Source organism: Lytechinus pictus, chromosome 9 (assembly GCF_037042905.1).
Source record: "Lytechinus pictus isolate F3 Inbred chromosome 9, Lp3.0, whole genome shotgun sequence".
Lineage (NCBI taxonomy): Eukaryota > Metazoa > Echinodermata > Echinoidea > Temnopleuroida > Toxopneustidae > Lytechinus > Lytechinus pictus.
Window position 1 is genome coordinate 11,572,643 of NC_087253.1, and position 23,561 is coordinate 11,596,203.

The 23,561-nt window shown below is 36.3% G+C and overlaps 1 protein-coding gene across 2 annotated transcripts; it reads left to right on the forward strand.

Moving 5' to 3' along the window:
• Positions 1–1,120: 1,120 nt before the first annotated feature.
• LOC129267745 (troponin T, cardiac muscle isoforms-like) lies at positions 1,121–21,662 on the forward strand. Of its 2 annotated transcripts, XM_064104681.1 has the most exons (8): positions 1,121–1,190; positions 1,746–1,785; positions 6,112–6,213; positions 11,805–11,987; positions 13,899–14,111; positions 14,877–14,920; positions 15,360–15,417; positions 19,045–21,662. In XM_064104681.1, the coding sequence occupies exons 1-8, from the start codon at positions 1,162–1,164 to the stop codon at positions 19,057–19,059; spliced, it is 684 nt and encodes a 227-aa protein (XP_063960751.1). In that variant the 5' UTR covers positions 1,121–1,161; the 3' UTR covers positions 19,060–21,662. The 2 variants fall into 2 exon arrangements, with proteins under 2 accessions (XP_063960751.1, XP_063960750.1); XM_064104680.1 differs by lacking the exons at positions 1,121–1,190; positions 1,746–1,785 and adding an exon at positions 3,967–4,110.
• The last annotated feature ends 1,899 nt before the right edge of the window (positions 21,663–23,561 follow it).

The window sequence follows — 23,561 nt, forward strand, 5'->3', positions numbered from 1 at the left end:
TAGCCAATCTTGGCATTTTGATAAGCAATGATTGATGTCTGCTATACTCCAAGACAAAAATAAAATATTATTTCGGGCCATGTTGTTTGAATGGAGGGTTTTGTTCTATTTCCATCGCCAGGAATTTGTAAGAAAGACCCAAGGGAAATGAGGAAAATGTCTTCCCGAAGATGGGAGAGGAAGATCATGTTATTTTGATTTGTTTTGATGCATCTTGGGTCCATTCTTCTATGAAAGAAGGGTGTCTATATCAGCAAAGTATTCCTTGAAAGTGTGGCATTTTGATTTTGGTTTCGTTCCCAGCAATTCTCGGAATAAGCATAAACTGGTTGATAAATAGAAGGTTGGATTCGCTGTTCCCGCCATTTTCATTCACCGTTATTATTCGCAATAACCCGTTCTCAGGTAATTAATATTTCATATTTCGTTGGTATGTCGCTTTGGATAATTATATCAATCTTTTTAACTTCACCAAAAAGCAAAGCAAAAAGAGGGGGGGGGGGGGTCTCTTTTACAAAGAGTTAATGCCCTTCAAAGTCGCACTTAGGATCTCATTTGCATTTGACTACTTCATTCGTATGTCGCTAAGAGGGAACTCCCTAATATTGCATAGGGGAGGCCGTTACTACGTGAATTTAGGTGACAAAACGTCATTGTTCTTTTGGTGTAATGATAACTGTAAGTCGCACTTTATTGTCTGTGATAATAACAAAAAGAAATAGTAAACAGTTCTTCAGTCTAGCGCATATCACACTAACGTCTCTATTCTCGTCCAAAGGGCTAATTGGATTTCATTAACCCCGCTTAAATTTGGCCGCCGTACACTGTAAAAATTATGTCCAACCAATTTAGCATATTGTCAAGTAAAGTTAACAAATAAGCAGCAATTACAATGGGCAAAATTCTAATCGCACTGGATAAGAAAGATGCCCAAAAGAAATGCCCAATGTTGGTTGGACACCCAGATTACCCTAATGGAGCATTTTTACCCAATATTTATTGGAGTGTAATTAATTAAGCACGCATACAATTCAAAGAATTAATTCCTACCAGGTACCACTTACCTCCCCCCCCTGCCCCCTTCCTCGCTTATGTTCGTTATCTTTTTTATTTTTTTTTTCAGGTCCTGTTGAGGGGGTAAACATATAACAGACTGTGAACATGGCGGCTGTTGAGCAAGAAGGAGAGCAGTAAGTTATTTTTTTCTCCGCTGGTTACAATTCGAAACTTCATTATTACCATTTCTTTTCATTCACTTTCCTTCTTTCAACTTTAAAACATACACAAGATCCTCACACACAAAACAAATACCTACATTACACGGTAACAAATACCACTTTCTCTAGCCCGTCTCATTAACTACAATTGTCTAATCCGATTTTGTACCTCACTTTAACTCTCTTTCAACTTTGGAACATACATACGTACATCCTCAGACAGCGACACAATTATCATGATTATGAACATTCCCCTGCTATCCCCCTTATTTATGTGTTATATAGTGATAATTAAACTAAATAATGAACTTGCTTGTATGTTTAAAAATACTATGGCAGCAAAAGTAACGATAATAATAATTATTATCCCATTCGACTGGCGATGGGGTCCCTAAAGATTGTTTTCATATATAGGGGATATTATGGAAATTTAGAATTGCTTAGAAAACCCCAGCCACAGAGAAGTAAAAGGAAGTGAAATCTATGAAATTGAAATAATTTAAATCTAATTATATTTCTACTACATAGCACTCTGACGGAAGAGGAGGAGTCAGCCATTTCAGATAAGGTTCGTGTCCTCCCTTATGTTCTACTTTCAATATAAATACACCTTTAAGAATATGACAAATCTGCACCCTAAATAGCACCACCGATTGCGGTGCTACCGCGCACCCCACATGAAAAAAGGTGAAAATATACACCATTTTGTATAGTTTGCACCCTGTGTAAATTGTCCATGGTTTAGGGATGCAGAGCTTTTTTTGCATTCACAAGGATGCAAAGTTTCCTTAAAGGTACAACTCTGCACCGCTATGGTGCAAAACGTAGACACCGTCCAACATTAAGGTGTAAAAAGCTCAAAATATTGCGCGCCAAACATTTGAAGGGTGCAAAAGTAATTGTTTTTCTTACTGCGATGCTCAATTTCAACATTTTGACGATGGATTTCTATACATTTTGTTTATTCATATACATTATATAGTGCTTTAAACTCGAAGCGATGTAAATGATTATTATACATGAATTAATATATTTACTAACATATTCGAGTTTTCTTTACTAAAGATATGCAGAAAAAATGCCATTACTTTGGCAGACTAATTAGAATTTTAAAAATCCGAACAAAGTAAAAATAATTAAACATGCTTGCTTTAAATCGATTTTGAATCGATCTTTGTCATGTGATGTAACAAAATCTAATTATATTAACGAGTATAGCAAAGACATTAATCCACTCTAACGCATCATGTACTTATTGAACTTTAACTAAATCTAAGCCTGTCTATTAAAAAGTTTGGTAAACGGTGCAAAATTTGTTTTATCATTCTGCCATTCGAACGAGAAAAAGTTGGATAAATATCATTTGATTTTTTTAATATTAATTTTAGGTTATTCAGATTTAGCGCCTTCTCTTATGTTTTATAATCTTACTAATTAAGACCTAGGCTATTTGAATACTTACCTTACATTTACTGCGATTGCATATCTGAAAGCCTAAATTCAAAGGTTGTATCGAAAACTTTGAATCCATTTATGCTTTAGAAGTGCTTCATGTCAAACAAATAAAACAAAAACCATTCTTGGCTGTTTGGGACCCTTTAAAAAAAAAAATCATGTAGGAAATTCGGATAATAATTCCACCAATAAATATGGGAATTAATATAGCATTTTTCGAGCAACAGGGATTCGTGTTTATGACTTTGAAAATGCATGATTATTTCATTTTCAGGAAATGAAAGAGACTTTAACACGGTTCGATTATAGTCAACATGGAGATAGAATGATATTTCTTTAAAAAAACTTCAAATTGTCAGCTTGACAAACAATATCTTTAATGAAATATGTTTGTTATGTGTTGTAAAACGAAAGCGAGGCTTGGTCTGTAAATAGTTTGTTCATACCTACGTATATTGTGAGTGGTGAAGATTTTAATTTCATATCGATGACAATTTCTTTATCATATTTTCAATTAATCGTATTATTACTATTATTATCATTTTATTTTACTATTATTATCAATGTTATTATTATTATTATTATTTTCATTATTTTACTGCTACTACTACTACTGCAACTACTTCTACTATGATTGCATTGTTATTAATGTTATTATTCTTGTTATTAACTGTATTACCTTTATTGTTTTACGATTATTATCATTAATTATTATACTATTCTCATTATACACAGGAAATCCCATGGCTAGGTCAACTATACTACGTGCATGTATAGCCATGTAACAGGTCATAGAATGTGTTCTATCGTGTCATATACACCTATTAACATTAATCTATTTCACTAGTTAGATGTAGTGTTAGAATCCGTTCCCCTATGGTTCCCCCTTACTCTCAATTACTAATTCACCTGAACTATGCATATCTTTCGATAAAACCTTTTGTGCAAACCATTTACAATTACAAGTTACATTAGTTTTCATAGTTTCCATTAAGAATATTTTTTTTTACACTGGTGGTGAAAATTTGGCGAATATGGATGGGTCCAGTATAGGTACATTCATGAGTTATTTATTAATGTACTTTATGTGAAAAAAACAATAATAGAAGAAATAATATTTCATGTAAACTGTTTTACTTTGGAGCATGATTATTTTAATGTAATATCTAAGCAATGGCAAAATAATTTTTCGAAACGAGCCCTCTATATTGTTCGTTAGGAGTCCATGTTTCTACTCGTCGCCTCGTTCTAATTCCTAACATGTCTAACACCCATCACGTGACTTTTTCGTCACGTGGTCTTGTCCATGTTCTGTGTTGTCACGTGACAGAGAAAGAAGAAAGAAAAGATGAGACTCGGGGCCCGAGAATCTCTCAAGCAAATCCAGGACTTGCTCGCCCAGTATGACGCCGAGGCAGACAAAGTAGTCTCAATTTTTGTAAGTACTTACAATTTTTGTAAGTACTTTGCTGTTCTCTCACTATAATCGTCGCCTGACTTGCAAAAGTGGGTTAGCATTTACGCGCATCTCTATTTACTTTCCTGTGCGGCTGGCAAGATGGCGTCAACTCAATGTACATTTCTCGTTGCGCACGCTTGAGGTGACGCCCCTATGCCAGGCGCACAGAAATTGAAAATCGATGGGCACGCGCAATCTAATGCCAGTCTGCTAGCCAGCCGACGTATATATCGGAGCGTGAATTTGAATGTCACTCAAAAAGCTAGCTTGCCCGTCATCTTGCAAATTATTTTATGTTTTAGGCAATCGCCGCCAAATTGTCTGAAGCATGAATAGACATCAGTTGTTGTTCTTGCACATGATTCACGTACCGCACACTCCCAAAATAAAATAAAATGCTCAAACGCTCAATATATCCTTGATATATCAGTTATATAGAAGGGAAAGGGGATAGGAAACAGGTTATCTGGATAATTATGAAAAATATTGACTGTGATCTAATGTTATTCGATTGGAAAAAAATGTAATAGAATGATGAATTGTGATATACTATAATTCGGTTAAAAAATAAACAACTATAATCATCATGTTTAGTTAAGACCCAGGATTGAGCGTCTGATCAAGATGGCCGTGCTAAAGCCGGGGTAATAGTATGCAGCGCTTTTAAACATTTGTATTAAGCGCTATATAAATGTTGCATATTATAATTATTCACTATAATCATGATAATGACACCAAGTCAGTTATTGTAATAGAAATGAACATCAATTTAATTGATGTGCATTCATTTCGTAGTCAAATGATTTTAAGGGAGGCAAAGCCATGTCAGACTGATATCTCAATCGCTTTTAATATCATTAATACCCCCCCCCCCAAAAAAAAAAAAAAAAAAAAAAAATCCGTTGCCTTTCTAAATAAAAAAGTCTATAACCTCACTTAACATCCCCATATCGAACCCCATTCCCATTATGCTCCCATCCCCCAGTAGAGTAGTGACGTCACTGCATGGAATATTGCATTATGCTGCAATGCATGACGGGAATATACCTATTTCCCTTTTAACCTCGGGAACGTTAAAACAACTTGAGCCTTAATATTTGTTTTTTATCCATAATGATAACTATAGACTCGTTAATTCATCTTACTTTGTCACGTGACAGTGTAACTTGTTCCTTGTTATTTTATTTTTGTTGTCATGGTTACATGTCGCCTTATATACTTCAGGGCGAACCAACTCCATGTTTCAACAGAGGGAATGAATCCCGAAACACTAGTAGAGATAAGATTACTAATTCGAAATGAAAATGCTCTTGAACTCCTTTTTTTTAATGGCATTCTTGTCCACTGACTGTTATGTCTACACTTCTTCTTATCATGATTAGGAATCATTATATTGTCTCTCGAAATGTGATCTTTTTGTCACACTCAAAAGTTTTGGGCATTTATTTTTAATACCCTACCTGTTGGAGAAAACACAACATCCGATAGTTTGTCCAAAGGGTCTGTTGAAGTGTGTAACACAATTTGAAATCCGTTTCACAATGTTAAAACACCCAATTTTAACAATGCGAATCAAGTTTATCTCACTTTGTGATCACAATGTGTGACACTATGATTTTTCCAGCAGGATAACTCCATTACTGTGATGTAAAGATGATATTAGACCGATGTTTTTAGCTAATCTTCACTATAAATAAATATAAGTTGTTACAAGGAAGACATGTAACCGTTATCTGTGTATCACCGTATTGTGACTATAATCACGTGTTTTGTCATTGTATATTTTTGTTTCATTCCTTGTGGTTTTTCGTCACTTGAGTAACGTTACGCTGTCACGTACGATGCGTTATATCAAGTAACATGAATAATAACAACTTAAACTTGTAACGTGGCTGTCACGTTTGTTTCCTCGTCTCAATGTGTTTGAGTCACGTGACTGTCACGTGGGTGTCGTTGTTTGATTGTGTTGTCACGTGACAGAAAAGGCAGGAGTTCAAACAGGAGATCATCCAGTCTTTGAAGATGGTGAGGAAGATCATCGAGTCGTACGACGAGGAGATAGCTGCCCTCAGGAAGAAAAGGGTAAGTGATAATTTGCATTTAACGTTTAGCATTTGGGGTTAAAAGTGTCAATGCATGTTTCTTAGGTGAAATTCGTGTTTTGTTGGCCAAAATTAAATCATGGTTGTGTAAATTCTACAAAGTAAATAAAGAGGCTTTAATAGAAGGAAATTTAATTTTTCAACATATTTTTGGCATTACTCTTATTTGTTTTAGATCGCTATGCTCGATCTGTAACTGTGTAATGAAAATCATAAGTCAGAAAAAAATGGAACCAGTGGGATTCGAACCTGCCCGGAAAGCAGTATAGTTGGCAGGCTCTAATCCCACGGGATCCATTTTTTCTGACTTATGATTTTCATTACAGATCGAGCAAATCGATCGTAAACAGATAAGAGTAAAGCCATATACTTAAAGAAAAACCTTTAGCAATGACGGAATCATGACACAATAGTAGGAGCCATTACAGGCGCAATTGTGCACCTACCTGATCTGAAAGTCGCACAGTTAAATATAGATGCGTGTAAATGTGCTGCAAGACCAGAAAGCCAGACGTCTGCACTTTTTTGTTAATGTTTGCATGCACTTGGAAAGGGTGCCAGGTAAAATGGCAGAGGTAATAATGGCAGAGGTAAAAATGGCAGAGGAAAAAACGAGCAGAGGTAATAATGGCAGAGGTAAAAATGGCAGAGGTGAAAATGGCAGAGGTAAAAATGGCAGAGGTAATAATGGCAGAGATAAAAATGGCAGAGGTAAAAATGGCAGAGGTAAAAATGGCAGAGGTAAAAATGGCAGAGGTAAAAGTGGCAGAGGTAAAAGTGGCAGAGGTAAAAATGGCAGAGGTGAAAATGGCAGAGGTAAAAATGGCAGAAGTAAATATGGCAGAGGTAATAATGGCAGAAGTAAAAATGGCAGAGGTAAAAATGGCAGAGGTAAAACTGGCAGAGGTAAAAGTGGCAGATGTAAAAATGGCAGAGGTAATAATGGCAGAGGTAAAATGGCAGGGGTTGTAATGAGAGAGGTAAATATGACAGCTCTAGGTAAAATATGGCCAGTGTTAAACCCCCATGCAATGAATTGTCAAAAAGCCCCCGCATGTAAAATCCTGAAGATTTTTCCACATGTTAACATTGGTACAGATCCATTTAAGCAAATGACGATATAACTGTCGAAAAATATTTCCGCTTGAGAGAGCACCACTTATATACTTTTGAAAAGTTAGTGAAAAATGGGGTGCTGGTTTGTTAAAAAGCCGAGAACAAAAAGTTTTCACTCCAAAATGAAAGGGGATTTGGTTAAGGGGGAAAATGACACAAAAAATAATTTCAACTTAGTGAAGTTCTTTTAGTGGCAAAAAGAAGCTGCTGAAAACTGCTTATCTAATAAAATAGAGCCAATGGAGTAAATTAGAAAGTCAAAAAGGGCCTAAGCTTTCGATCCTAGCAGAATCTTCGTCGGAGGCAAAATGACAAACATATAAAGTGGAACAACCATAATATAGACCACAGACAAGCTACAGCAACACTAGAAACAAGGAGACAAAAGGGACATTAGTGAGTAGAGAAGACCAATCAGGTTAGTGAAGTTAGTGTAAGTAACGCCAGTAAAAGACCTCAAGCCAAGAGGGATCAAGATAATGAGGCAGGCAACATCAAACAGGATCTGGAACATAACAGTGATAGAGGGTATGAGGAAGAGATGAATAACAACAGAATTAGTGAGAGGTGGGTCAAACAGGTTACAAAGAAACGCATAATAAACTGGTGCATAAGAGTGGGGGGAAAAAGGGAAAAGAATGGGGAACAACTGATAATGTGCAAAAGACATATGATAAAGCATTAAACAAACTAAGAGAAGAAGGTTAGTGTAAATATGTATATATAAGTGATATGTATATAAATATATCAAAAAAAGAAATGTATATGAAAAAATATAAATACACATATGGTGTAACTGATATTGTATATAGTATATAGTATAGGGAAAAAAAACCTGTATATGTGAAAAAGATGAAGCAAATTGCCTAAAAGGGTAAAAGCAAATATAGAAGAGAGGGGGTGTATTATGAAGAAACCATAGTATACATGTAAATAAGCAAAATTGATGATGTGGTAAATCTAAAAGAGGTGAGTGAAGAAAAAAAATATATATATAATAATTATTATATCGCCTGAATAAGGAAAGAAATATTGGAGCTGAGCTTGTATGAGATATGGGAGGAAAGTAGAGGAAGAAACTATAATGTAACTATTCAAAAGAGCTGAGGGTAAAAATAAGCCAGTTCACGGTTAGCTCATGATCAACTTTTCTCAAATGACCTTTGTGATTTTTCATTAGGATAATCACTATCATTTTCAAATGTAGATGTTGCGTAAGATTAACCGGTAGAGTATTCAAATTCTAAGAACAAAAGGCATTGTATAGACCAGGTGACTAGAACAGTACATCAGGGATAAAGTTTGGAAATCTGTTTTATTGTCTGCCTTTGGCACATTTGACTATTGTTTAGGCTACTGTCAAATACCAGTGATTATCAAGGCTCTATTGATTACTCTTCAGCTTGGATGTGATAAAATGAATATTTTGAAAGGAATACACGAATAATCATCAAATCACAAATGCCTATGTCAGTGAATTTGAAAGCCACCTTCATGGTTTATCTCAAATGACCCTTTTCTGCTCGTGCGCAGTTTACAACCTTGAACAGGCTTATTATATGTATACAGTGCGTCCCACAAAAAAACGAAACCGAGATGTATCGATGATTTATCATAACTTAATCACAAATACAATAGACAAATGACCTACCATTGTAAAGCTTAGAATCTCCTCTTTCATCCGAAATTACTTAGATTATTTCACATTCACGCATGAGTGAGCTAAAATAATTTGAAGAGGGGATACCAAAAAGTCATTTGGCGGGCTGTATCTGGGTTTCAAAAAGGAAACCACAGTTTTAAAAAGTTCAATATCTGCTCTTTAATATGATACCTCAATTACAGAAAATGGTCAAGAAATAACAGAGTTCTGGTTATTTGAAATAAGGCTTGAATTTCAATAATTTCATAAAATTAAGAGGTTCAACAGGCTAGCGTTCAAACTCACTTGACACTCCGTTTTGTTGACGATCAGCCATGCATTAAGTCTTTTGTTACCGTGCGATAGCTTCTGTGGGAAACCGGTGAAAACACGTTTATTTAATGAAATTATGGAAATACAAGCGTTGTTTCGAGGGAACATTACTTTTTTACTTGTTGACCATTTTTTGTGATTAAGGTATTAAATAAAAGAGCAGATATTGAACTTTTTAGGCATGTGATTTTCTTTTTGAAATTCAGATACCGAGTTTTTGGTATCCTTTCTTCAAATTATTTTTGCTCACTCATGCTCACTCATGCATGAATGCAAAATATATTTTTGTTTACAACAGCAACATTCATTCATATCCTACACTCATCCAACATCCACCTCACAAACCCGATAACAATATTAGCACATAAAACGATCAGACATCATGGCCCAGACATCTGGAATGATTTGCCCAATGATATTAAACTCACTGCATCTATCTTTTCTTTTAAAGCTTCATTAAATAAATTTCTTTTATCGAAGTATTCTTAAATATCACACCTGCACGTTCACCCACTTGTACACACACGCACACTTTATTTCTTCTTTTTTCTTCCTTCTCCTTTTCTGATGATTTGTGACGTAAGATTTTCTTCCAGACCTAGAACTATAGAATAATTGGTTTCCATGTAGCCCCTTTCCCCCTTTGGCTGCTATTACTCAAGCATTTATTTTGCTTATATAGTTTGCCACTGCATTTGTTTTTTTCACTACTTTGTTTTATCCTTAAATTGTATTCATGTCTAAATTTTGTTATGACACTTCTATAAATTTGTCACATTACAATGTACTTTCATGTCATACTATGATTATGTTTATGTATTGTAAATTTATTTTGACTTTACAATAAATGCAGAAACTCCTGCAAAAAAAAAAATGGAGAATAATCTAAGTAATATCAGATGAAAGAGGAGATTCTAAGCTTTACATTGGTAGGTCATTTGTTTATTGTATTTGTGATTAATTTATGATAAATCATCTCTTAATCTCGGTTTCGTTTTTTCTGGGACGCACTGTATATAAATTGAAAGTGGATAGGAAAGAAAAATTTGTCGTTCCCCTCTTGGATGTTCAGGCCATGAGGTTGGGTGGTGCGAAGTCGTCTCATCCAGAACTTCTCTCTGCTAGTACGGACTGAGTCAGGACGGGTACCTAAAGATTCGATGCCCTGTAGCATCATGTCAGTGATAAAGTGGTTGGGGAGGTTCTTTTAGGTCAGAAAAAGAATTTCAACAAAAATAATATCAATTAGATAATAAACAATGTTTTTTCTTCTGTTTGAAATATAACAGAGATTTGTATCAAATATCTACATTTTAGCATACCAAGCTAATTACCAAGAGGGTGCTGCTTATGGTGTACAAAATACCCAACAGTACTTCCGCTTCAAAGGGTTATGACCATCAAGGCGTTTATATCATATTGGATACAGCGGTAAAGTTTCAGGGTCTTCTTTTATGCAAAGAATCTGAACCAGACGGACTCCCTCGATCGACCCCAAATTGGTTTTTCAGTCAAAACAAGATTATTATTGATTTTCATAATCAGTTACATGTTCAGTGCCAAGCCTGGGAACGCATGCTTATTGTCATTCAATTATTTAAAAAGAATAGTACAGACGACATTACAAATAAGGACATAATATTTAACCACAATCATTCGTGAGAATTTCAACGTCTAAGCTTTCCCGCTATGTTCTCTATGTTTTTCCCCGCCCCCTAACCCTCTCTGTCTCTCCACCTCTCTTATGTCTACTCTTCCTCATTTTTGCATCGGTAAACCTGGCAAAACTTTAGATATAAAAAACCAGCCAGACAAAAAGGAATGTTATAAAATGATAAATGAGAATAGTGCAGTTTCATTTTGCTCCTGATAAATTGAATGAAAAAATATCTGTCGTTTGATTTCTTTTTGAAAAGCGTTCACGGTACACCTCCAACGAATTCGTAAATAGCATTGTTAAGGCCGATGAAGACATACTGATGATGAGATGCCTAACCGTGACATGCACTTCTTATTTAATGTATGTACATGCGGGGGGCTTTTTGACAATTCATTGCATGGGGGTTTAAGACTGGCCATAATTTACCTTGAGCTGTCATTTTACCTCTCCCATTATAACCCCTGCCATTTTACCTCTGCCAATATTACCTCTGCCATTATTACCTCTGCCATTATTACCTCTGCCATTATTACCTCTGCCATTTTTACCTTATGAAGTGTTTAGTTCTCAATAGGCCTGTGCTGGGCTTATCTTCCTGTTGTTTTTCCATACTAATGTAACCTCTTGTTTCTGATGTGTAAATATCGCCCCCCCCCCCCAAAAAAAAAAAAAAAAAAAAAAAAAAAAAAAAAAAAAAAAACGTATAGTACATTTTGGGAGCAGAAAATTCATAAATGCATACCTAATACACGTTTATTTATCAGATCTTGTATATTTGATGTTAGAATTTTCAATATATTTTTAACCTTATTTCAATCAGCTTGAGAGGAAAAATGAGCAAGCGATGTGGCTGGAGAGAATCACGAAGAGTGAAGAAGAGAGAAAGAGAAGACAACGGGAAGAGAATGAAAGACTAAAAGCACAGAGAGAACAAAAGAAGAAGGAGAGAGAAGAGAGGCAACGCGCCATGAGGAACCCCAACGCGTACAAGAATGTTGTTCAGGTAAGAATGTCTAATTGAGCGTATGTTACGGTCTTAAACTGTAAACTGCTGCTATAGAGTAACTCGCTCCCTAGCTTATTGAAAATGTGTCCAGTGTGTGCGCGCACTGCCTTTGTGTTGTTTGGTACCATTATTTGTTGGCGATATTACATGCAGATTGCAGATATATCGACAGAATGAAGTGTATTAGATCGTATGAATTCACGCCTGCAATTATATAATTACTCCCTAACACTACATAACCGATATAGTACGATTCTTTTAATAATAATCACGTGTTTTATGGAAAATTGGTGGTACCGTTTACTGACGTGATTATATCGCACCAACTCCCCATTCTGAGCGGGCGTGTACATTATTATTTACAATAGAACACTTTTTCGCGAACTTACCCGGCTTGTTGCAGGTTAAGCCCGAGTCGCTTATAAGATCGTAACAAGCGTACAAGCCCTTCAGTCATGTCAGTTTACAGTCACATACCCTGTTTGATCATAAGTGGGCCATGACACAAAATAGCACAAGTGTAACTTGAGAAGACTCTCATGTCAACAAGGCACAACCAGGGATGTTATGCTATATATTCAGGCCACTTTCCTGGAGTGGATGGTTTTAATGTCAGTCCATACAAGAACAAATTACTTACGAAATTGTCATGTAGTACTTCTGTGGTACTTCTTTTGTACCAATAGTGGTAACAATGTTGCGTTTGTTAGCACCACATAAGGTATCCTAGGAATTGTGAAAACTGTGTCGCCGATGTCCTGTACGTGGTCTGTGGTACTTATCTCGTATCCTTGATGTACCCACCTGGGCCGAAATCCCAGGGGGGACGCGTTCCCCTACCCAAAATAGTAGGGGGACACAATGTCATATGTCCCCCTAATATTTTTGGTCTTTTATGATGGAAAGAAATACATCGCTACGAGCGGTAATATGAATGTATAATTGACTCATGTACAATTGTGCAAAATTGCGAAGACGGCACGCCTATGTACGTGCATTTGTGCGAACGTGGTGCTCAAAGAGTTAAAAATCGACATTAAATATGTATTTTGATGAACTTACTTTTTGGGTGATAATTTTTTTTTCTTGTCAAATTTATTTTGGCCGAAATGTCCTTACATATGGGGTGATAACCTTCTTTTTTTTTGCTTGTCAAATTTATTTTGGTCGAAATGGCCTGACATTATCGGGTGATAACCTTTTTTTTTTTTGTTTGCTTATCAGATTTTTAAGCCCATGGTCCCCCTACCTTTGGGGAGAGATTTCCGCCCTTGTGTACCCGTGTTGTACATGTTAGTATCTTATAAATTACATACAATACAATACACGAATGGAAATGTATCACATTCCGTTGTATCAGCGCGTGGTATTCCCTTGGTTGTTCAGTATACCCGTGTGTTGTAGGTGCTAGTACCACAGGAGTGAATAATAATTAAAAAAAAACACCGCGCAGATTCTGTGGTAATAGCCATATCGCGAAAAGGAGTTCCTGGCATACACGAAGGCCATAAACTTCCTCTTAAAAAAAATCGATGTCAGAACCCCTTCACCGTGGACAGTTGCTTTCAAGATTCCCTGCTGCAAAGGACACAATTTTACGCAATGTGATCGTAGTGTGTTCACATAGTGTGAAAATATTATCCACTCTGTTAGAATGCTCGAATTATATAGTGTGAAGATGTTTTCACACTGTGGACACCTCGACAATGTGACTGTTCACATTGTCGACTATGCGAATATTGTGATGCACATTTTTGAAATGCTCTAACCGTGTGGTGATTTCAGATTGTGTTCCACAGTGTGAACACACTGTGGCACACCACGCAGGACAAAGTTCTTTGCAGTAGGCTTACCCAGCTCATATTGTGTAATGATGAACTCATAATGCCTCTGTTTTTTTTTCTTTAGGATGAGAGGATAAGGTTTGCCAGGATGACGGTTGAAGAGCTCGCTAGAGAGAAAGAAGAGACCCTTGCTAAACGAGCACCAGCCATCGATGTTGATTCCCTGACGTCGGAGGAAGCCATTAAAGAAGCAGCACGTGATCTTTATGCTAAGATCGTCAAAGCTTTCGGCAACCTCTTTGATCTACAGGAGAAAGAAAAGAGACAGAAATATGATGTAAGTTTTTACCTGCATTATATGTGTTATCAGCTGACCACAAGTCAATCATAAATACAAAAATCAATAAATTCGTAATTAGTGTGCAATCTATTGCTGGTATAATTTTTTGCAACATAGATTTAATTACTATAAATGCATATTTCATAGACAATGGTCAGCTGATAACATAAATGATGCAGGGTCACAAGAAATTGTTTTGCGTTTGGACTTGATAACCTTATGACCTTTTCTGATGTTGTTTTTGTCCTTGTAATATTTTCCATAAACCAACTGTCAACCTATTCTCCATCCTTTTTTGTCGACGAGAAATGAGTTTCACAGAAGTCTCCCCACCCCACCCTCATAAAAAGTGTGTAGGGGCCTGTATTGGCACTTAGTGTGAGATTGAGTCTATAAGGATGTTGAACAAAATCGATTGCGCGTCAATAGATGTCCACAAGTCAATTCGTAATTAGTGTGCAATGTACTGCTAGTATAATTTGTTGCATCAAAGATTTAATTTCTGTATTGGATCTACCAATATATAATTTAGAATCGATTGTACAACTGATTGCAAATTAACTTCTTGTGGTGATGATGTTTGCAAAGACGACAGCAACTTCACATATACCTGTTAGTTTGTAGATTGATGCAGTGTGGACCAGGATGTTTCTTGTAATGTCCATAGAAATGCAATACTTCAATAAAAGAACATTTGAATGTCCGAGCTTCAGTTTTCAATGGAGATACTATTCTTGCTATTCTTCTATCGTTTTTCGACAGATTAAGGAACTCAATACACGTATCGCCGCTTTGCAAGCTGCTAAGTGAGTCCTAACATACCACTTTTCCATTTCATTCTAGGAAATTAATTTTTCATCTTTATTTTCTTTACCTCTCGGTCACACATTCCCTATTTTCTTACAATACGAAATTGAGTAAAAGAAGGCAGCACTATTATGTCCTCATCCTTACTAATTGTTGATCATTTCAATATTGATGATATTATCGTGTCATAAAGCCCACCTATAATAAAGGATTAATCAAGTGGTAACTTCTTTCTCTTGTATTAAAATACGTTCCAGGAAGATGCCACATTTTTTACATATAATTGATAGATTGATGAAAACCTTAAGTCTGAAATATACGTTAAACTTAAGTATTTATGCAGTGATTGTGTTCACAATGTTTTACTCTGCTATATCATGTATATGTCCTGAGAGTTTCCTTCAAAATAATATAAACTATGTTCACCTTTATTTCTAGGGTGAAACCTACATCGGATGGCAAGATAAAGAAGATAACTCTACCTTTCGGAGATCAGGTAAACATGCACTCTAAACACCGGAGTGTACACCAGTTGGTGTCAATAGATGATCACACACTGAGGTGTTACATTTACACCCTAGAGATTGAATATAGCACTAAAGAGTGTACAAGTTACAGCCAAAGGTGTTATAATAGAGTACCGAACTGTGACGTCATCAATTTTCACTTTTTGCATTTCAGCGTTTTTATACCACATTTAAGTAGAGCATGGTTGCTTGCTCACAGGCATTCGTGCTTTCTTAGCAGTCAGGTAAAAACCTCGGTATAACATGATGAAAGACCCACACAACCCAAATATGGGGGGAATCGGTCCGTAGGGCCGTAAGATATGACCTCATGAATACATAATTGTCCCCATTGAAGTCAATGTATTATTGGCCTGGTTCTATAAGTTCGGAACCAGGCCGATAATACATTGATTATTGGGCTAATTATGTATTCATGAGGTCATATCTCAGGCCCCCATGGACCAATTCTCACCAAATTTTGGAAGTGGTGATTGTTTACCATGCTCTACCATAATATGGTATCACAAATCCTGAAATGCAAAAAAAAATGTGACGTTATCACTTCGGTACTCTATAACTCTCATAGGTGGTGAACTAGTCGATCTGGCACTGCTCGGAGTGGCTGCCCGGTCCAAGATCTATTGGGGAAAAAAATAATATTCCTTCGGGTCAGATATTTTAAATTTGGTGTGATCATCTAAGAACATCAACCAACACAGCAATATTTGCAATCAAATGAAAGTTAAAGTGCATTGTTGAAACATCTGCAAAATTAAACAGATCAGACGGACCACATCCGTGAAGATGACTGATGTGTTATGCGTACAGAATTTAACTAACAATATTTGCCGTGTCAGTGATGGATTATGAAAGTAGTTCTATCCTACTTTTGAAAACAAGCGAGATGTTTGAAACAAATTTATTTCACAGTCACACCAACAATACCGTATCCAAACCGAGCGATAGTATGTCATTGAAAATAGTCTAATATCTGTTATCGGTGTGGATCAATTTCATTGGGTGTGATCGCGGCATTGCCCGTGTTTAATCCAATTTCATAGGCTCGCAGTATTCTCTTCAATATAAATATGAAATCGTATTCTTTTATTTCCAACAGTTAAAAAAAAAAAAAAAATTAATTAATTACATGATTCCACTGCAGAACTGATGATATATGCAAACTGTGATTCAATTTTTTTTTACAAGTAAACTCTGGGTGAATTTTTAAGGTAAACCCTATTCTCTATCATGTATATAGCAAGACTTGAATGATGTCACTAATACACATGAATAGATTTTAAAACTGCCATTAATATATCAACAAAGATTTGATCTTATTCCAGGGGGCCTGGGGGGGGGGGGGCACTAAGAATATAATGCATAGTGGGTATGTGCCGCGGAGGGGACCCCCATTTTTACAATCAAACTGCCGTTCCAAGGCATAGCATTTTTGTCTTATTGAGAAAAAGAACAAAGAAAGCCGCTCCAAAGCATAGCATTTTCTTCTTATCGAGAAAAAAGAAGAAAGAAATCCGCTCCAAAGCTTCGCATATTTTCCGTAACGCCGTTCCGGCCGCATTGATCTGCTACAATGAGCCGCAATTTTGGTGAAAAGTGGCCGCAAAGCGCTGTCCGACCATCGCCACTGCGCTAGTGCACCCGGCACCCGTGTCGCCGGGCTAGCTGCATGCACGTTCCATAGGGATGCATACGCACTCACACGCAGGCTGCCCGTTCCAAGGACCCCCATTTTCACAAACATTTGTACTTCCGAAGCCCGTTCCGAGGACCCTCATTTTTACAATAAGCCCGCTCCAAGGCCACCTTTTTTTGTCTCGCCCGCGGCACATACCTACTACTTTTTTGGTCGAGTAACCCCCCCCCCCCCAGGCCAGGGGGCCGTTTCACAAAGCTGTGCGTTAGTTATTAGAGCGACCGGTTAACCTGTCTTACGCGCTAAATCATCGCCAATGGTGTATACCATTTACCACAAGAAAGGATCACCAGTCGTTCTTAAAGTCGCTCTTAACTTACGAACAACTTTATGAAACACCCACCAGATACCATTTATTCAAAGTGTAATATGCACATGAAATATTTTTTGAAGGTCTTATATTGGCCCCACCATCGTCACTTATCAAGAGTTTTAGCTAATCACTTTTAAGGCCTGGTCCAATGGGCCCACGGATACAAAACGTATTCATAACGGATACAGCGGACAAGCAAAATATCGGCGTGGCTCCATCCGTTTTCATCGGCTCCAGACAATGGACAAAATGGACGAACAATGAAATCACAGTGGACGGATGCTCGATGGATATAGAGCGTATGCAACACGTATGCAAAGAGTACACAACGGATGCATAGTTTTTTCCAACGGATGGCAATATTCTTCTCCGTTTTACATCCTCTCTGCAGTTGTAAGCATGGGCGAAAATCCCAGGGGGGGGGGGGACCGAAAATAGTAGGGGGGACACAATATCAAATGTCCCCCCTACTATTTTCGGTCTTTTATGATGGAAAGAAAGACATTGAAATAAAACATGTATTTTGGACGAAATGACCTTTCATTTGGAGTGATACCCTTCTTTTCCTTTTTTTTTTTGCTTGTCAAATTTATTTTAGTCGAAATGACCTTAATTTTTTGGTGATACCCACTTTTTTTCTTCTTTTTTTGCTCGTCAAATTTTCCAGCCCCTGGTCCCCCCCCCTACCTTTGGAGACAGATTTCCGCCCTTGTTCGTAAGTACAGTGGGACCAAGCCTTAAGGAATTTTCATTCTTATAGAAACAAATGTGTTGATTTGAACAACTCTTCGTCCGTATTTGGAACCTTTACCAAATTTAAAGGTTCTTCAAAGACGCGCGAGAAGAGTCTGAGCAGTCTTTCAGAACCCCGTTGGGATCTTCAAGAAACCCATGAAGTTTCTTTACTTAGGATCCCATTGGAAATAAGCCTTTCGTCTTTCATGGATCATCCTGTTCAAGGTAGAACATTGTATCTCATATTACCTGTGATATTCTTGACGACTAAAATCAATCAGTCAATCAATCAATCAATCCAAGTGGTTATTAACTATGCAAATAATCCAGTAAGTTCAAGTTGAACTTACTGGGTTCAACCTAATAAGGTTTCCGTAGAACAGAACAAAACTTGTTCTGAAAGACTGTTTAGAACATTCTGCTGTTTCTTTGAGGAGCTTAAAGGCTTGGTCCCACTGTACCTACGGATTCAGAGAGGATGTAAAACGGAGAAGAATGATCTTGCCATCCGTTGGAAAAAATTATGTATCCGTTGTGTACTCTTTGCATATACGTATTTCATACGCTCTATATCCAGATATCCATCGAGCATCCGTCCACTGTGATTTAATTGTTCGTCCATTTTGTCCATTGTCTGGAGCGGATGAAAACGGACGGAGCCACCCCAAAATTTTGCTTGTTCGCTGTATCCGCTATGGGTACGTTTTCCTCCGTCGGCCAGTGGTACCAGGCCTTAAAAGATATCAAATATGGGGCAAATAGGGGTTCTAAGATATATAAGAGTGTTCTAGTGTATTTTACGCTTATTCATTATAATATAACATTTTTATACCGTTCAAAATTTATTTACAGGAGGCCGCTGAATAGACTGGTGCACTCAACATCTTGTTGCCAAGAATGAATGGTTAGATGAAAGAACTTCATTGGGGGAAAGTACACCAGTCTGATAAGCTAGCTGCATATCGGCGTATAAACATCAGAGGTTTATTACATCCAAGAATGTAAAAGTGACAAAATAAAACAATGTCAAATTATTCAACTATGCAATTAATGACCACTGATTTTTACACTGCAAAAAGCTCTGTGTTAATTTATTTGAAGGTGAAATAATATTGACTGAATTCGGTATAGATTAATGGGAAATGGTATGTAGAAAACGAAAAAAATAGTTGAAATATTAACTTTAAAACCAAATTGGTTTCTTGATAATAGCTTAAAAAAGGATCCCAAATCTTCCTTCCTGATTTTGGGAGGAATTGGTTGCAAAACTACGTCACATTTGGCGATGCCACGGGAGGCAAGCAATGTTGAAGTCATTATGAGGAATTCTTGAAACGTCTAACTTCAGGTCGGTAAGCTTAAAACATAATGAGCTGCTAAAACATGTATTACTTAAGATTACATTTAGTTCATTGAAATATATAAACTGTGTGTGAGGGACTGTCGGGGATGATGTCACTTCAGTTGTAATTTCGTTTCATGCCATGATTTTTTGTAGGTTTTTAGACCGCGCTTCTCTTTCGTCGTACTCCCTCAAAGAAAATGAGTTTGCTACATTGTTTTGAGGGGCTTAACAGTTTTATTTTGATACATTGACCCATTCTTTTTAAATGTTATTGTGTTTCAGCTTTAACACCAACACCAAGCCTATATGTTTATTATGTTCGCATCGGAGAAGTGTTGAAACAATACGCCTGTTCACGGTTGTAAACTGCGCACGAGCAGAAAAGGGTCATTGGAGACAACCATGAAGGTGGCTTTCAAATTCACTGACATAGGCATTTGTGATTTGATGATTATTCATGTATTCCTTTCAAAATATTTATCACATCCAAGCTGAACAGTAATAAATAGAGCCTTCATTATCACTGGTATTTGACAGTAGCCTAAACAATAGTCAAATGTGCCAAAGGCAGACAATAAAACAGATTTCCAAACTTTATCCCTGATGTACTATTCTAGTCACCTGGTCTATACAATGCCTTTTGTTCTTAGTTATCACAATTACTGATAATGACAAAGCAACAGTAATTATTTTTTATCAAGCCTCAAAGCCTACACTCTTAAAATGTTCGACAACATACTGGGTGATTTCAAGTCCGCTGTTGGCCTTGGTGTTGGTGTTAGTGTTGGAATTTGGATTGCTTCCCCTAGCTCCAAAACTCATTCAGATTTTGTAAAACTGATCCAGATCACATTATTGACATCTCAACAACTAGTGAGTAACTTTTCGGGACCATCTTCATGTTATGTTTGATGTTAAAATCGTGTAAAAATTGACCTAACACCAACACCAAAAGGTCAACACCGGACTTGAAATCACCCACTGTCCACACAACAATTTGTTAAAAATTTTATCCGGGCATGGTGGCTCAGTGGTAGAGCGTCCGCATCATGTACGGGGGGTCGCGGGTTCGATACCTGGCAGAGTCATACCAAAGACTTATAAAATGGGACCTTCTGCCTTCTTGCAAGGCGCTCAGCATTTTAGATTGGAGAAGGGTAATAATAAAATATTGTTATGCAGGGCCCGCTGGTAGAGCAGTTTTCTAACTGAAGTGGAAGTGGCTACCCTGGGTAAATAACACATTGTTATTATTATTACTTTATTATTGATAAAACTCTGGGTAGTTTTTAGCCAATACTGTGTAGTTTTCACCCAAAGCACACATTATTGGTTCAAAACTACCCAAAAATTTGACGAAGTTTTAACCAAATGTTGTGTGGACAGTATGTTGCTTAAGAGTGTAATGGTAATGTTATAATGGGAATAATTTGTAATAGTAATCAACAATTTATATTACTGCAAGATTGTTTTTTGTTGTTAGTTGGTTGTCTAAAGTGTTTAAAACGATTAATATTGAAGTGGAAAGGAATACTATCGGTTATACTACAAATTAGATTCAAGAACAGTACTGGTATGAGAATATTAAGGCCGTCCATGATTCGTATTAAAGCCGAGACTGGACCACTCGAGTATTCACTTGTTACTTTATCCTATGCTTACAAGGACACACTTGCGACAGAGATTTGAAATTTCAGATTTCTTAACATGTATTTTGCGGTTCACAAAGTGCAACAAATAAAATGAAAGTAACAATACACCGTAAAAACATACAAAGTTTAATGTCAATTGAGGATAACAAAATTGACCTTGGCTATAAAAAAGGATAATATAAAATAATAGATAAAGAGCGTACAATGGTATCATGGATAGTATGTGATAAAATGTATGATCTTTCAAGAAAATCAGGAATTTTACTTGCATCTATTTATTTATTCATTTATTTATTAATGTGTATTGTATTAATCATTCATTAAGTCATTAATTCATTTGCGTGTTTTTCTTATCATTTACTCATTTAGTCATTCATTATTTCTTATGTTTTTTTCATTAGTTGTTGACTTCTTAAAAATAAAATTTATAAATAATTCACACGCGGTGTTTATTCAATTTTTACATATTATCTAAAAACAAATTAAAAAAAAAGAGGCGGCGGCGTTTAGAGCACCGATGTATTTAAATGTGTTTTGACATTTTTTTGTTTAAATCACTGTGTCAATATAATGCCTTTTACATGATAAACAGTTTTGGGCAAAGAGCTCCAGCTGCAGTAAATCATTTGTTTGCAATGTGGAAAAACGTAATTTCAATACTGCATTATTGCAATAGTAATAGTTATATAAATATAAGTGAAGTATATATAGCTTTTCATCTCATATGAAACAACCGATGTGTCAGAAAGATTATTATTTTCTTATGTTTGATAAAAATGTATCATCAATGTAAGTCTATCAATATATAATTTTGTGCATTTGATATATAGGATATAATACCTTTATACAAGTGCTGGAAAAATGTTTAGTTTGAAACTCCATTAACTCTACATGTTATATATGTTAATTCGTTTTTCGTTTTTTTTCCAAAAGAATCGCTTTTTAGAGGCTTGAAGAATTATATGCACGTAGTGAGTACACAACTGTGTTAATCGTGTAAATCCAATTTGTATTAAGGCCTTCTTGTTAATGTAATTGCTACATCATTACTTGAGTAGTAATTTAAGGTTTAATATGTAGTTGCGACAAACACTAATTTCATGAGAGAGTCTGTAAAATTGAGGCTAGCTATCCCTCATTCATTATCGTGGGAGGTGTAGATCTGGTTTATTTACTGTAACCTGTAACTCTTTGGAATCATAAACTATAAGCTGAAAATTTACCACACTCACCAACACAGATTAGCACACGTGGGACCGTGTCTTAATATTTTCTGGAAAAAGACCCGATATTTGGCTCTTATGCCATACTTTTTTTATCAATCAGAAATTAAACATTGTCTTTAAGAATCATTCGGCACATTTTTCTTTTATTCATAAATATCAATACCTTCGTGTTTATTTTATCACATTCTGTTAAAACCCATGTTAGATGTTTCCACAGCTGGCATTTATATTCAGTATTGGCTGTTCCCATTGCAACCAGAGCTGTAGCCTACTGCATTATGTATGCGTAAGTGTGGGTTGAATTTTCATAGTGTTGCGTACAGCAGAACATTGGCCGGGGTTAGGCTGTACGCTCACTAATAAGGTTGTGCCCCACTTAGTCAGTTAACGTGAACAAGCAGAATGGCAATGGAAACAGCTCAATCCCATCAAATTATTTTAACATTATCGCATGCAGAAAACACAAACAACCAAAAACAAAATCATAAGCCGCCTATGTTGTAATCATGATTATGACGCACTGAGTGATGACGCTAAGACTACTATGGTACAGGAAATAAAGCTTAATGTAACTTGAATTATTTGGTTTTTGTATTGTACTCTAATGATCCCTGCAAGCGTTTTTATCTGATTGTAGAGTTTGTGCCTAATATGATGATCTCAAGGAAAGGCCACTTTGACTTTTTTAATATCGTATTTCTTGTCTATTAGGTGCTCATAAATGTTTTGCATTGTTACAGAGTATTATAAGTTCGAAGGCAAAGATTGAAAGAAATGACAAAAGAAAAAATTATGAAGTTATCAGATAGATCCTTAGTTTGATAGCTTTAAATTTGCGGTGCAACTTCTTTGACTCGCTTATTTCACACAAGAGCTATGCAAATGCGCAAAACAGGTACTTCCTGTATAGCGCGTGCGCATAACCGTATGTTTACCAAAAAGCGAGTCAAGTAAGTTGCGTCACGAAAATCTCTTAGGAGAAATTGTAAGATTATTCGGATCGGTTCTAAATCAAGTGTAAGTAAAAACGAAATTCAAGTAAAAGTCATTTAATTACGTTGATAACTATAAATTGGAAGCTGCTTTGCGTTCAATTGAAACTCGTCTTTCTGACAACGCCCCTTTATGCTTGATGTTCGGACTTAA